This window comes from Mixophyes fleayi, chromosome 5 (assembly GCF_038048845.1).
Source record: "Mixophyes fleayi isolate aMixFle1 chromosome 5, aMixFle1.hap1, whole genome shotgun sequence".
NCBI classification, from domain to species: Eukaryota; Metazoa; Chordata; class Amphibia; order Anura; family Limnodynastidae; genus Mixophyes; species Mixophyes fleayi.
Window position 1 is genome coordinate 137,657,935 of NC_134406.1, and position 15,805 is coordinate 137,673,739.

A 15,805-nucleotide genomic window follows, 5' to 3' on the forward strand; every position below is an offset into this window, starting at 1 on the left:
CAACCAATCAGAATCGAGCTATCATTTATCTTGTACATTCTAGAAAATGTTAGCTAGGATCTGATTGGTTGCTATGGACAACACCTCTACTTTTCATATTTTGAAGGTTTGATAAAGCTACCCCAGATAACACATGTGATACACCCTTAGTGTAAAGAACCCCTCCCTATGCTTATGGTGAAACAAAGTGGAAATTTCGAAGTGGTGGTATGAAAAATGTAAATGAATGGAATTTGATAGTTTTCAATGAAGGCAGTAGGAGAATTGGCGGTATGGTATACCACTGTATATCCACCCACTTTGACACTGTGTAAACATTTTTATTTTTTTTCACTTAAATGAGAATAAATATACATTCGGATCATCTTTGCTCATATATTAGAAGGCCAGAGAAAAAATAAAGTGGGGGTGGGGGAATCAATAAAAGCAGGAAAAATCCTGCTTCATTAAACTACACATACCCAGAGTCTTAGATGAAGGTGTTCATGACACCAAACAATAAATTACTAGGAGTGCAGAAAATGCATCCCCAATCCGTAGCTATAATGACCATATTGGTATAAATTTTTTCTTATGAGAGAGAAGCGACTTGGGAACAATAGTGACTGTTATGAAATCTTGAATGATACCAATCCATTAAATTCCAGGGCTTCATTAAAGCCTTTTGATATTATGGTGTAAGATCCAATAGGCCTCAACTTGACATAATTTGTTATATATGTCCCCCCCCTTCAAATGGTATTATCCACTAACTCCAAACCTAATACCTTAAAGTCTTCTGGTTTCCTGTTATATAATTGGGAAAATTATTTGGCCTCACAATGTGTTTGCAGGCCTGAAATGTTATTGCTCCTCTGTTTACAGGGTAAACAATGTATGCAGATTCATAGTTGATAAATTGTTTTAAAAGGAATCAAACCTTCAAGACTGACTACTTCCTTACACTTATTAATAAAATCCCATGTTAAACACTCTTTCTTATTGCACTGGTAGCATCCCACCGGTCTTTCCTTCAAGTTTTGAGGTTTAGGATTCCTCAAAGTACTTGGGGATAGAATATTTTCTAAATTCATATTTTCCTGAATACAATTTTTGTTTTCTCTCCGATACCAAAAATATGATTCTGTTTAAGTAGCTTTTGATTCTTTTCTTTTTTTTTTCTTTTTTAGATTCGGTATTAAATTTGGAGATAAGTAAAACAGAGTCCTGACCTTCAAAAAATAATTTACTTTTGTTGTCCGCTATACTGGGGTTCAGTACCACTTATCTATCTTGTTTATATGCAAAACCCCAGGCTTCCTCAAGTAATGTATTCAGATAGTCTAGTTTGCCAATTCTATACAGATTTTATCCACTTGTATAGTAAATTCCTCATCCCTTTCTCAAATATCGTTCAATCTGGCTTCTGGGGATATTCTCCACCCAAAGCCATCATTGCCCACTTTAGAAGAACAGGAAATTACTCACAACTGGTTTGTTATAATTTGGAGATAATCTTATTACCCCGAACCAAGAGAGTGATATCCAAAATGTTAACCTTATTAAAATAAAAAATGTGAGTAAATTTTAAATTAAAGCTAGGTCCAGAAATATTTGGACAGTGACACAATTTTCATACTTTTTGCTATGTACGCCTATACAATGGATTTGATACTAAACAATGGAGATGCCATTGAAGTTCAGACTTTCAACTTTAATTCAAGGGTTTGAACAAAAATACCATATGAAACGTTTACGTATTGCAACCATTTTATACACAGTTCCCTATGTTCTGGAGCTCAATTGTAATTCGACAAATTAACATAATCATAAACAAAATGTAAATTTTTAATACTTTGTTGTGAATCCTTTGCAGGCAATGACTGCTTGAAGTGTGGAACCCATGGATATCCAAATTCTGTGTTTTCTCCTTTGTTATGCTTTGCCAGGCCTTTACTGCAGTCTTCAGTTGTTTGTGGGTCTTTCTGACTTTAGCTTTGTCCTCAGCAAGTGAAATGCATGCTCGATCAGTTTGAGATGAGGTGATTGACTCAGCCATTGCAGAATATTCCACTTCTTTGCCTTAAAAATCTCCTGAGTTGCTTTCACAGTATGTTTTGGGCCATTGTCCATCTGTACTGTGAAGCGTCGTCCAATCAATATGACTGAATTTGGCTTAATCTGAGCAAACAGTATATCCCTATACATTTCAAAATTCATCCGGATGCTTCTGTCTTCTGTCATATCATCAATAAACAATAGTGACCCAGTACCATTGAAAGCCATGCATGCCCATGCCATGACTCTGCCTCCATAGTTTCTTACAGATTATGTGGTATGCTTTGGATCCTGAGCCATTTCAAGCCTTCTCCATACTTTTTTATTCCCATTATTCTGGTACAGGTTGATCTTAGTTTCATCTGTCCAAAGAATGCTGTTTCAGAACTGGGATGGCTTTTTTAGATGTTTAATCTGACCTTTCTATTCTTGGGGCTTATGAATGGTTTGCACCTTGTGGTGATCCTTCTGTATTGTCCCGTGAAGTCTTCTCTATACGATAGACTTGGATAATGATATGCTTACCTTTTTGAGAGTGTTCTTTACTTCATTGGATGTTGTGAAGGAGTTTTGCTTTACCATGGAAATCCACCACTGTTGACTTACGTGGGCATCCAGACCTTTTTGTGTTGCCGAGCTCACCAGTGAGTTCTTCTTTTCTCAGAATGTACCACTGAGAGCATATTTGACCGCATGTTGTGGGTTCACAGCAACAGCTTACAAATGCAAATTCCACAGTTGGAATGAACTCCAGACCTTTTGTGTAAAATTAAAAGCTTATAGTCCACATTCATTATATAACTGTTGCTCAAATATGTTTTGCTAAAAAGCTAAAATAACAAATTGTGTCAGTGTCCAAATATATATATATATATATCCCTAACTGTATACTCATCCATGTTAAGATAAGAAATAAATTCACCCCCTTTTCAAATAATAAAGAAATGCTCAACATACCGGCCATAGAGCACCATTCCATATGAACTCAGTGAGGCATACATTAGCATACATTTGATATTTCTAATAACACTTAATTTTGCGCATTTCTGTATAGCTTTCACCTATATTCCACACTGCTTCTTTCTTTACACCCCACCCCCAAATCTATGTCAGCCGTGTAAGCATTTTCTCCCTCAGGACTGCTGCAATCTGCCCATATATGTTCAGACCGTCCCTACTTTAGAGTTCAGTGGCTGACCGAGAAGTCAGAATATATTGTACAGATGCTTAATGTAGCAAAACAATGATAGACTTGGTGTAGTATTTCATTATAAGCTTATTGTTGCCTCGTAATGTACCTCATCACCTCCTCCTTTTGATTGTAATCCCATTAATAATCATTCAATGGCATAGAAACAGAACCTCCTTTAACCCTCCTTTCTTTTTCACTATCCTGATCTTCTCTAGATCACTCCAATCGCCATTACAGCCATTTTAATTAACTTAACCATGTGAACAGTGACCAACCACTATCTCATTTCATCTTTTCCCTGTTACTCTTCCAAATCCTGCACACTTTGTTCAACGGGTTTGTACTAATTCATAGTATAGAAACAGCATAATTCATTGAAGTACCGATGATCTGAATTTGCTTTTAATAGTAAATAATCTATAGCCACTGTGTTCTGTAGCTTTCTCACCTTTCAATTCTTCGTTCAACAAAGTTGTCACAGTGCTGATACCATGTATGGCCTTTGCTAATTCACATGCTATGTTGTTTATTACACTAGCATTATATAAGCTTAAATCAGGTACCCCATGAGAGAGGTTGCTAAAACCAATAACAGAATCAAATAAAAATTAGAGACGCATGTCTGTCTATTTTGTTCTCTTCCTATAAATTTAATTATGTTAGCATGTGAGACATAAGTGAGTTGAACATGGTAACACGGACCTTTACAATTTTCAGGAGAATATGAAAAATCAGTTTTACCACATAGAACGTCCCTGAAATGTTTGTCTGTAGATACGTGTGACTCTGCATATATACATAAATGCGTGTTTTTTTGTGAACACAATTTGTGCCTGTGTTTTAAGACACAAATGTATTCAACTCGGGATCAGCCCCCTGTGTAAAATGCAATTTCCCTGCAGGGTATAAAGACCCTATGAAATTCAAGGAGGGACCACATTTAGGGATCCCATGCAAAGCTATTTCCATTGAATCTATTAGTGCTGGAAACAAGGGACACCTATTTTGTGTCTTGGAAGTCCTAAAGGTTCCCCTAGGTATAAAAGTTTGAAAAAAAATAGCAAGTTAAAAACCATTAATTCTGGCCCAATAGCTATGTTAATCTTTGAGCAAAGTACGTATATCTGGCATCCCCTTATTTTGGAAAACTAGGAGACAAATTTCTGGGGCACCGATACAACATAAAAAAAGCTGTGTAAAAAACTCAGGAAAAGGTGGAGTTTTTTCTGTATTTTTACTACCAAGTAAAAGCCCTATATATAGTCTTAATTAAGCTTCCAATATAAAAAAAAAAATATTTACAGCAATGCACAAAAAAAATTGAATATTCTTGTTGGTCTTGTTATTTAACATTCCGGTAAGGCATTGTATCTTTTAAACCGACAGAATAACAACTCTTTATTCAGAACAAAATATATGGTATTGGGCAGTTACGCAATATGGAAAAATAGGGCAACTTACAGAGATAAAAAATTTCACTAAAAAATATTTTAAGCTTGGACTGTTTATGTAAATTAGTGGCAGGATTCTACAACCTCAAAATCCTCTCAACAGAGAACGATATGTTAAACATAAAAGAAAATACCATACCTGTAGGCGCAACAAAATAGGAGATCCATACAATGTATAGATTCTTATATACAGAATAGCAGAATAGCAATATAGTTCAATGCATCAAAGAATATGTTTTCATCAGAATATGTTTTCATCAGAATATCCTCATTCCATATCCCTATTCATACAGTCGGAACATGTGGAAAAAAAAGGGAAAAAAAAAGATCCCATAGTGTATTATCTTCAACTCCAATTTATTTATAAAACAATAAAAAATGATAAAACATCCAAAGAATCCTAAAGTAGTGAAAATTGGTTGCCTACCAGATAAGACTGATGATCCGCATATATAATGTGAGTCTTTAAATCTGGATCTCCTTGGGGTGGAATCACTCCTCATCCGATAGATAACAGCCAGCCTCAGTCTCAGGATCCAGGGTGATATTCAGATCCACTCCTGAGGCAGCAACATTTGTGCGCTCTGACTCTATTTCTTATATATTTTTGTCTACATTTATTAGAGAACGATATGTGTTAGGTTATAATTGGGATTACTAAACACATCTAAAAGACAAACCTAGACTGTTGTCCATGATATAAATACCCTGAAAAAAACAATTTAGGCACCCATGAATTCAAATTGCTGGACTCTGTTATCATACTCGACAACTGAAAACACAGATACCATTAATGGAACCGTTATTAAAGAAGGCCATTCCCACTGATATTAACCAGTAAACCGCATCCCTTTTCCCACTTAAAATCCCAACATTGTGAGCAATTCCAAACACTTCAATATTTAGTTTACCAATAATCTTGCATGCAACGAATACCTACTAATCCTTATCCTAATAAACTCACTGCCACTTCTCACCACATAAACACCTGAAACTCTACCTGACCTGTATAAGGACCCAGTAAAATATTCATCTCACAGAAAAACATATTGGACTCTATTTGTGTATATAGATAGGTTCAGTGCAATGCAATAGGTGGCACACAAAATATATGCAGTCATAAAATAGCCATCCTAGCTTGATGTAAACTAATCGTTATACACATAGATGAGGGAACAGTTTACATCAAACTAGGATGGTTATTTTATGACTTCATCATTTTTGTGTGCTAACCATTGCATATATGAATTGCTAACATTATTATTATGTTGATTTTTATGGTGTTCCTATAAAGCTATTCCAAAATACATCACCTTTTTCAATGTCATCTCTTCTGCTAAGAGCCCTGTATTTTAGATCACTTCGTTACCATCAATTAATCTCACCAAGCTATTAGGGCTATTACGATTACATTACTGTCATTATATTAAAACTCACCCTTGAACCTATTATTTATGATTTAAATGACATCTCAATCACACTGTGGACAAATAAGTCCTGACAGCACCACACCAACTAAGGGTAGGTGTCGAGCTTTAATTCTTTTCTGGTAAATTAGCTATTAACAGGTAGGACACCTCCTATTTTAGCAGCTTATATACCCCTACAGATACCATTACCCAACTGGGGACAGAGACCGTACAGTGGAATACCTATACGTCTTTGTACATAATTGGACTGTTAGAAATGTAATTGTATTTTGTATATACAAGACATATTTTGTATATATACAAAACATCTGTCACAGTGTCATATTTTACTCCTATGATATATTAAAGTATATATTGCTTTTATTTAATAGGGTGTTTGTCATAACCTCTACCTCGTGGACCACAGTTATCTTGAGGAGCACATCAGAGAAGGGAAAAGTCATCAGAATACCCATGAGGCCGCTTTTGTGAAGTCATTGTGCCTCTATTTTATACAACAAGGCTACTCACCATCACACATCACAATACTTACTACTTATTCTGGACAACTTCACTGTTTACAGAAAATGATGCCCAAATCAAAGTTTGAGGGTGTCAGAGTGTGTGTAGTAGATAAATATCAAGGAGAGGAAAATGAAATTATAATCCTTTCATTAGTAAGGAGCAATCTAGAAGGTAATATTGGCTTCCTTAAAATCCCAAACCGGGTATGTGTTGCCCTGTCAAGAGCCAAGAAAGGATTATTCTGTATAGGGAACATGCAGATTCTTTCTAAAGTTCCCCTTTGGAGCAAGATCAATGACGTATTAAAAGAAAATGGCCAAATTGGTAAAGACCTGAAACTCCAATGTGTCCATCATCCCAACACCACAAATTATGTGTCCAAAGCTGAAGACTTTCAAAACGTTCCAGAAGGTGGATGCCTGATTCCTTGTCAATACAGATTAGATTGTGGGCATGTTTGTACACTTTCATGTCACCCGTATGATCCGGAACATAAAGCCTTCAAATGCAGAAAGCCTTGTAATGTCAACTGTGTAAATGGGCATAAGTGCAGGAAACTTTGTAGTGAATCCTGTGGGAGATGTCAAGAGCTTGTGCCTAAGAAGATCCCTTCATGTGGACACATTCAGGATGTTCCATGTTCAATGTCTCCAGACGAATTCACATGCAAAGAAGCCTGCCCACGGATCTTGGAATGTGGTCACAAATGTGTCCGATTCTGCGGTCAGTTCTGCAAAAATTGTCCTGAAGAGATAAAAGTTACTTTGGAATGTGGTCACACAGTCAAAACATTATGCCATATGAAGACAGAAGCAGAAAAGAACAGTACCGAATTAAAATGTCATGTGAAATGTGAAGAAAAACTGATGTGTGGACACAACTGCCCTGGAAGCTGTACTAGCTGCCTTGAACAAGGCTTTCACATGAACTGTGCAAAACTGTGTGGTATTGTGCTTTTCTGCTCTCATAAGTGTGAAGAAAAGTGCTTCTCTGATTGTTTTTGTAGCCTTACCTGTGAAAAGAAATGTTTTCATAGTAAATGCCCTAAGCAATGCATTGAGCCTTGTACTCCATGTATAAAGCTGTGCGGGTGGGGATGTATGCATAAAAGGTGTACAAAACTTTGTTGGGAGCCCTGTGACAGAGAAGCCTGCGAGGAACCATGCAGGAAGACAATGAAATGTGGACACTTATGCATCGGTCTTTGTGGGGAACCATGCCCCAAGAAATGCAGAGTTTGTGATGCCGATGAAGTAAAAGAATTGTTCTTTGGAAAGGAGGCGGACCCAGATGCCCGTTTCGTCCAACTTATGGACTGTCCTCATTTTTTTGAAGTGACAAAATTTTCGGAATGGATGGAACAAGAGGAAGAAGACCAAGTTATTAAACTGAAGTCATGTCCCAAATGTTCAAAACCCATTAAGCAAAATTTACGGTATGGCAATTTGATCAAGAAAACTCTTTCTGATTTGGAGAATGTGAAAGAAATCGTAATTTTCAAATGGTTAAACCATTTGGAAATGTTCTTGAGTGAAAATGAAGCTGACTTAAGGCACTTTCCAGAGGCTAATAACACAGTACAGCAGTTGCAAGATGACGACTTCACCCTTTATTCACTGATGTTAGTAAGTGAAAAAATTAAATTCTGGCAAAAGCTTGGTATGATTAGAAACAAGTTGCAGAAGAGGCCTAATGATCTATCCAATGTACTTTGGGAAATTGATACTCTTTCTAATGCCATTGAGAAAGCTAAAAGTAAAGATTGCATTTTGGAAAAGAACAACACATTATTCATATTGGCTTTAGAGGTGGAGGTGTCATTTATTGATATAGAAATGCCAGTTGTTTATAATATCAGAGCTTTGATCTCACAAATGAGAAAAAACAAACACACCATAAGTTTGAATGAAGTCCATGCTGAGTTAAAAAAAATTCCAGTACCAATGGATCTTATTAATATGATAGAGGAAAAGAAAGTTTTACTAAACACAGAACTCCTGAGACAAGATCTCTGGCATAAGTGTGCTGCAGGGCACATCTATCCTACCAATGTAGATGAAGACAATAGACTGTGCTGCTCACGGTGCAGTTTCGATGATGAAGATTAGTAGTTACTAAAAACACATGTTTTATCATTTGGGGAATCCTAAAAGTATGAGGAAGATTTTGATTTAAAAAAAAAACACATTCAAACATATTTGGCAAATATTTTCTCTGAAAAATAATTTGTATATTAATAGTGATCTTAATTAAGCATTGGAAAACAAATAATGTAATTTGTTAACATCAGTTCATCTGTTATCACTGTATAAACCATAAAGATGTGAATATGTATGGTAAACACTTAACATAGCAGAATCTTCTTTTAAGATGGATAGTTCCAATATTATGTAACTGGTATGAAACACATTTCCTCTGCAAAAAGAGGGTGTGACCTAACCTGGGGGGGACCAAAGCATCACCTGGCCCCATACCAAAATTTGTCCTGGAGACACTGCTCTGAAAACTTATTTTATTCCTATAAGGAAATTATCTTCTAATCTGCTAGTACAGGGCCGGTGCAAAGTGTCTCGGTGCCCTAGGCAAAATTTCAAACTAACACCCCCCCCCACCCCCACCCCCCCCCGCATACACACCGAGTACCCACTTCACAGACCCTCAGAAAAAAAAAGATAAGCCTTACCTCCTCTAGCGGTCCAGATGCAGTGATGTTTGATGCGGAATGCTGTCCAGACTCCACTGCAGACACAGGATTTCTAGACGGGAGCCATCCAGGTGTTAGATTTCAGAACAATGAACTTGACACAATAAGGCTATGTCATACTTGCCAACTCTCCCGGAATGTCCGGGAGACTCCCGAAATTAGGTTCAGTCTCCCGGGCTCGTTGGCATTTCTCCCGCATCCTGGATTTTACAGAGAATCGCGTCAAATGACGCAATTCTCGGTGATTGACGCCATTTTGGAGGGCGGGAGGGGGCGGGACGAGGACAATCGCGTCATTTTGCCCCCCCGCGATGTAAATTACGTTTTCGCGGGGGCGGGTCCAAAATGACACGTTTGGCCTCGCCCCCTCCCGCCCTCCAGTCACGCCCCCTCTCCCGGAAACTTGTTTCTGAGAGTTGGCAAGTATGGGCTATGTATTATGCACTTGTTAAAAGCAATGGGCATCTCCTTTCCTTTATTGGTCCGAATGGAATTGACAAGTAATCCGAATAGACTGCCCCAACATGTCCCTTTATCACACATATGTCCCTTCATCACACCACTGTCCGTCCCCCCTGCAGCACACCACTGCTCCCCCTCTGCATCACACCATGCCACCCCTTCTGCACCACGCCACTGCCCCCCCTCTGCAGCACACCACTGCTCCCCCTCTGCATCACACCATGCCCCTCTCTCTGTATCACACCACCTTACCTGAATCACATTGTCCTCTCTCCAGCTCACTGCCTCTCCTGCATCTCAATGTTCCTCCTATCCCCCCTACAGCACATCAACCACCCCCTGATATCAATGTACCCCGCCTGCGTCACACACCCCCCTGAATCACATTCTCCCCTCTCCAGCACACTTCCCCACCATGAATCACAATAGCCCCTCTCCAGCACACTGCCCCCCTGCATTTCAATGTCCCCCTGCATCTTAATGCCCCCAATGTCTCCCCTGAATCTCAATGCACCCCCCATCTCAATGACCCCCCTGCATCTGAATCCCAATGTCCCCCACTGCAGCATACCAACGCCCCCTCTCTCCTCTCTTTCCTTACCTGAAACTTGTTTTCATGAGCTCAGCAGTTGCCTCACAATATTGCACAATGTATTTGACCTCAGTGGCGCCCACCAGAGCTCGGCACCCTAGGCAGCTGCCTCACGCTGCCTAATGGTAGCACTGGGCCTGTGTAAGTATGTCACAACTTGTCCTCGACACTGGACCCTCAACATTTTGCTAGCTGGGAGCAAGGGAGTGCTAGATATTTCGGTCCAATTGCTGCGTCCCCTTTTGTATTCTTGTATGTTCATGTGTATATACATTCCATGATATACAAAAAAATATGTCATTATGAAATGCTGTTTGTCATTTTTTTCCTTTAAATGTTCCTAATAGGCTGCTATAGTCGAGTCTTCTTCCCCGGGCTAAGATTTGCCTGCCCTCCCCTGCTTACACTCAACTGTAATAATAATTTGTTAGTGTAGTCTGTCTTTATACTTTCTACTATGCATCAAACAATAAAGAAAATATTGGAATTTTTCTGTGTGTGTGAAAGCGTTTTCTAACTCTTACAAATGTTAGAAAGGATGGTGACATATTATTAGAGAAGCACTTAGGAAAGTATGTGTTTATAGCCTGTCTTTTACGACCTGTGTGATTTATACCAGGTTGTTCTCCCAGACCCCCTGTGCGTTCAGGCCTTTCTCCGGGATCCCGCCCACTTGCTAGTGAAGTGGGCGGGATGTGGGCCTCAAAAATGAGGATAGACCCATTTTGGCCCCGCAAATTGCCCCCCATTCCCCAGGGTGAGATCACATAATTTCACCGCAGGGTCGGGGCCAAAATAATGCAAATTGCCACACCTTCCCTGAACTTGCAACTTGACCTCCCCTTAGGGATGTCCCACAGGGGAGAGTTTTAAATTGGGCAAGTATGCCTGTCAGCTTCTACTAATACAGAATGGTTGCCAACCGTCAGCTAGGCTACTGGCATTCAGTAACAAAAGACATATTAACTTCAAATAGGATAAATGTTTTGTGTCATAACCTGATCAACCATCAGTCAGTGACCACTTTACTCAAACGTGTATTAATAAATTTGTTGTCAGATTTGGAGAGGTGCCAATAGTCTTACTCAATTAATTTCAAATCCGTAAATGAAAACGTTCTTTCAAGCTTCAGCACACCAAGATTGTCATATCCTTTTTAAGAGTTCCTTTGACCTAGGGTTTTGTGCTCGGCTGAAAGTGTATATTATTATTATTATTATTATCATTTATTTGTTAGGCGCCACAAGATTTCCGCAGCGCCGTGCACAGTACAAACAGTAGTGTATACAGGGTGAAACAGTACAGAACAAGAAACAAAAATACCAATACTTCAGAAACTCCAGGCAGGCTGCTGCAATAAGCATGGAGCAGAAGAACAGGTGAGGAGACAGGAGGGAAGAGGGCCCTGCTCATTCGAGCTTACATCCTAAGGGAGGGTTGACAGACCAGGCACAAAAGGAGCCGGTTGAGGCAATGGGAGAGAGGGGAGAATGAGCGGAGGAAATAGGGGTTAAGTAGATGGGTGGTAGGCTTTGAGAAAGAGGTGAGTTTTGAGTGTACGTTTGAAGGAGCACAGAGTGGGAGAGAGGCGGATGGAGCGAGGGAGGTCATTCCAGTGAAGGGGGGCTGCACGGGAAAAGTCCTGGATTCTGGAATGGGAAGAGGTGATCAGAGTGGAGGAGAGGCGGCGGTCATTGGCCGAGCGCAGGGAGCGGTCGGGAGTGTGAATGGAGAGGAGGTTAGAGATATAAGGGGCAGTAGAGTGGGAGAGAGCCTTGTAGGTGGTGGTGAGGAGTTTGAAAAGAATTCTGTAGGGGAAAGGGGGCCAGTGAAGGGCAAGGCAGAGAGGGGAGGCAGAGGAGGAGCGGCGTGAGAGGTAGATGAGTCTTGCGGCCGCGTTGAGAATAGAGCGGCGGGGGGAGAGACGAGAGTGGGGGAGGCCGGTGAGGAGGAGGTTGCAGTAATCCAGGCGGGAGATGATGAGTGCGTGTATGATGGTTTTGGTGGCCTCCTGAGAGAGAAAGGGACGGATGCGGGCAATGTTGCGTAGTTGGAAGCGACAGGCTTGGGCAAGGGAATGAATGTGGGGGGCAAAAGAGAGAGAGGAGTCAAGGGTGACACCCAAGCAGCGGAGTTGGGTGACGGAGGAGATGGTAGTGTTGTTAACGACAATGGAGAGGTCATGGTGGGATGGGTGGTTGGGAGGAGGAAAGACAATGAGTTCAGTTTTGGAAATGTTGATTTTGAGAAAGCGCTCCGACATCCAGGAGGAGATGGCGGAGAGGCAGTCGGATACATGAGCGAGGAGGGTGGGGGAAAGATCAGGTGAAGAGATGTAGAGTTGGATGTCGTCAGCATAGAGGTGATACTGAAGACCAAAGGAGGAGATGAGAGCGCCAAGTGAGGAAGTATAGAGCGAGAAGAGTAAAGGACCGAGAACAGAGCCCTGCGGGACTCCAACAGGGAGAGGGTGGGGGGGGAGGAGGAGCCAGATGATGATGTATAGCGGTTTTGGTTTTGATTAGTACATATTAAATTATTTTGAACCAATTTAAACATTGTTTTTGTAATATGTGTAGTGGAGAACATGGCTTGCAAGATATCACAGGTATTAAAGACTAATATTTGTTTGATTCATTTACCATATGCAACTGGAGTGCTTTTGAATACTTGATCACATAACTAGGAAAATGCGAGAAGAATTCAGCAAGGCTATGACTACATCTAGATGCAATACACTATTAGTGAAAAATATAGTTTACAGCTTATATTCTATTTTCACAAAGGTATCCGATTAATCAGGTAAGGAAAAAAAGGCTATGATACATCTAAGATGGTTTATGTGCAATATAAATGTTTTGTAAAGGGGATAAAATAAAAATACTGGAAAGTAAAGCCCAAAATGAAAGAAAAGTTAATTTGTTGCTATAGCAGTATCTACTGAACAAGCACTTTGCACTCAGTGGCAGACTGGCCAGGGTGTCAGCTTGCCCGATGGCAAGTGGGCCCCCTTAAATATTAGACAATATGTTTAACATGTTACTGACCTTTAAGCAGCTTGAAAATATAATAGAAGTTCCAATATTATTACTGTATGCTACTAAAATTTACGTTGTTTTACTATTTTAACAAAATCATTTTTTGAGGATATTTTATATTTAAGAATATAATAAATAACTCTGAAAAAATAATTCTGATTAGGGTTATGTGGGGCCAACGCATACATTATATAGGCTCAGATCTTTACTATAGTGAATGTGCAATGAAGCTTAGCTGGGAATCCAAGCCTGAGATTGCGACGTGCAGCCGGAGTCAACTTTGTATCGAGCTATTGCACACATTGCAAAGACAGCAGATTTTGTTTATTGCGTCGACATCAGTTTGAGTGTGCTTCATCTATTCAAGTTTATTTAACACAAGATAATTCATCCATCACTCATCATCCATCAATCAGTTCAGCATATTATTCGGTATGTGCTTAATTGTGTTATCAGTGGGTGTAGTAGTTATGGCATTTTCCTTTGAAGAAACAAGATGGAGTCTATCATTGATTTCTATGTGTCTCTATGAACAGATACTAAGTCTGTGATGTTTCTTCACATTATTTATTTGTCTTTTATGATCATGTTTTCTCTACAACTAGTGCAGTGGACTATGTCCTGTAAACTCAGCTCTTTAAGTAATTTAGAACTCAGAGAGACAATGGTTATTTACCAACATGTTTGTTTATAAGCAATATAGGAATGTAATTGCTTAGTTTGCCAAATTAACTGTTTTACTCAGAATTATACTGTCATCAATTGCATCAGTATTCACTTTAGCCATCTAACTGTTAATGATTCAGTTAGTCTTGCAACATATGGCCTTATGACATGTACACCTGGGGCCGTGACTGTAATAATTTTCTGCTTACTATATAAACTGAGATAGGGGGGTATCCATTTCCTTGGAATAATTCAGACTGCAGAAGAGCCAGGGAGCCTGAAACCCATTCTAGCCTCACTGACTGACTGAGGAGGGCTCCTAGAATTGCTGATGCGATTGTTGTACTGGACATATATACCTATGAATTGATCAACACTTGTAGCTAAGTATATTTTAAATAAATCTATTTGTTGTGCTAACTGAAGTTGTGTCTATTACTTGTGATTATACATCCGAGGTGTACTTTAATATTCAACCATTTACAGTGGGCGATTACTTTTCAGTTGTGCAAAGTAATGATGCTACAGGGCAGGGACTTTTTTGATCTATTGACTGAAATATTACAGCATCTTAAAATTGATCCCAAATAAAGGTTTATCTGATTGTACAGAAGGAGCTGCATTCTACCATGATCAGTATAATGGTTTACAAAGTAAAATTACTGATACGATCTCTAATACCCCCGCTGAATATGTAGAACTTAATTTGCGGCCCCAGATCAAATACATTAAAGAAAAAACTCATGTATGGAAGAAGCTCCCACTTTCTGTCTCCGGTAGGATAAATTTAATTAAGATGATGGTGCAGCCAAAGTTTTTATATATACTCCAGCAGTCACCTGTATATATTCCACCCTCCATTTTCCGATGCATTGATAGCTATTTGATTTCATTGGTTTGGGGAGGGGGAAGGGCTAAGGTCAAGCTCAGCTCGCTGTATAGATCCAGATCTTCTGGTGGATTTGCACTTCCTAACTTGAAATTATATTATTTTGCCTCTCAATTGGTCCACCTTAAGGCATGGGTTTCGGACCCCGATTACCATGAGCTACATTGGGTGTTGGTACACCAATTTAATTCTAATCACACTCCCTTACAGTCACTGCTGGCGGGGCGACTTGGTATGCGGGCTCCTCCGCTCCTGATTCAGGCAGTTAAGATTTGGACAATCTGTAATAAAATAATGAAACAAACTGACATTGTTCCACATACTCCTATCTGGGGGGCAAAGAAATTTGAGAAGTTGAATACAGTGAAGAGGGCCAGGGAGTGGTCTCGGTTGGGTGTGGTGTCGGTAGGTCAGCTTTATGATACAAATGTACTTAAATCCTTCGAACAGTTGGTTGGGGAATTCTCTGTACCCAGAACAATGTTTTATTCTTACCTTCAGTTACGACACGCCCTAGACACACAATTTAAAGGGGAGACTTTTGTGTTTGGGGTGAATCCACTGAGGAAACAATTACAGGCCTTGGGTTATAGAGGTCTGATCTCTCGAATGTATTCATGTCTTCTGTATGAATCCACTGCAGATGATTTGGATGGTTTGAGGAATCAGTGGGAAATAGATATTGGCCCTTTATCAGACAAGGAGTGGGAAATGGTTACAGACAGTACTAAAGGTTATACTTCATCATTAAAATTTCAACAAATACAGGTGTTTATCTTACACAGGGCCTACTTTACCCCTATTAGATTGGCAAAATTTCACCCGGATGCTACCCCTAAC

At 39.6% G+C, this 15,805-nt stretch overlaps 1 protein-coding gene across 4 annotated transcripts in view; it reads left to right on the top strand.

Moving 5' to 3' along the window:
• Positions 1-14,501, top strand: part of LOC142158666 (NFX1-type zinc finger-containing protein 1-like) — a 162,457-nt gene extending 147,956 nt beyond the window's left edge. For all 4 annotated transcript variants that reach the window (XM_075212852.1, XM_075212854.1, XM_075212855.1 and 1 more), the window contains one exon: positions 6,482-14,501. In XM_075212852.1, the coding sequence (XP_075068953.1) occupies positions 6,482-8,722 (2,241 nt within the window). In that variant the 3' untranslated portion in view covers positions 8,723-14,501. The remainder of the gene's footprint in view (positions 1-6,481) is intronic.
• The last annotated feature ends 1,304 nt before the right edge of the window (positions 14,502-15,805 follow it).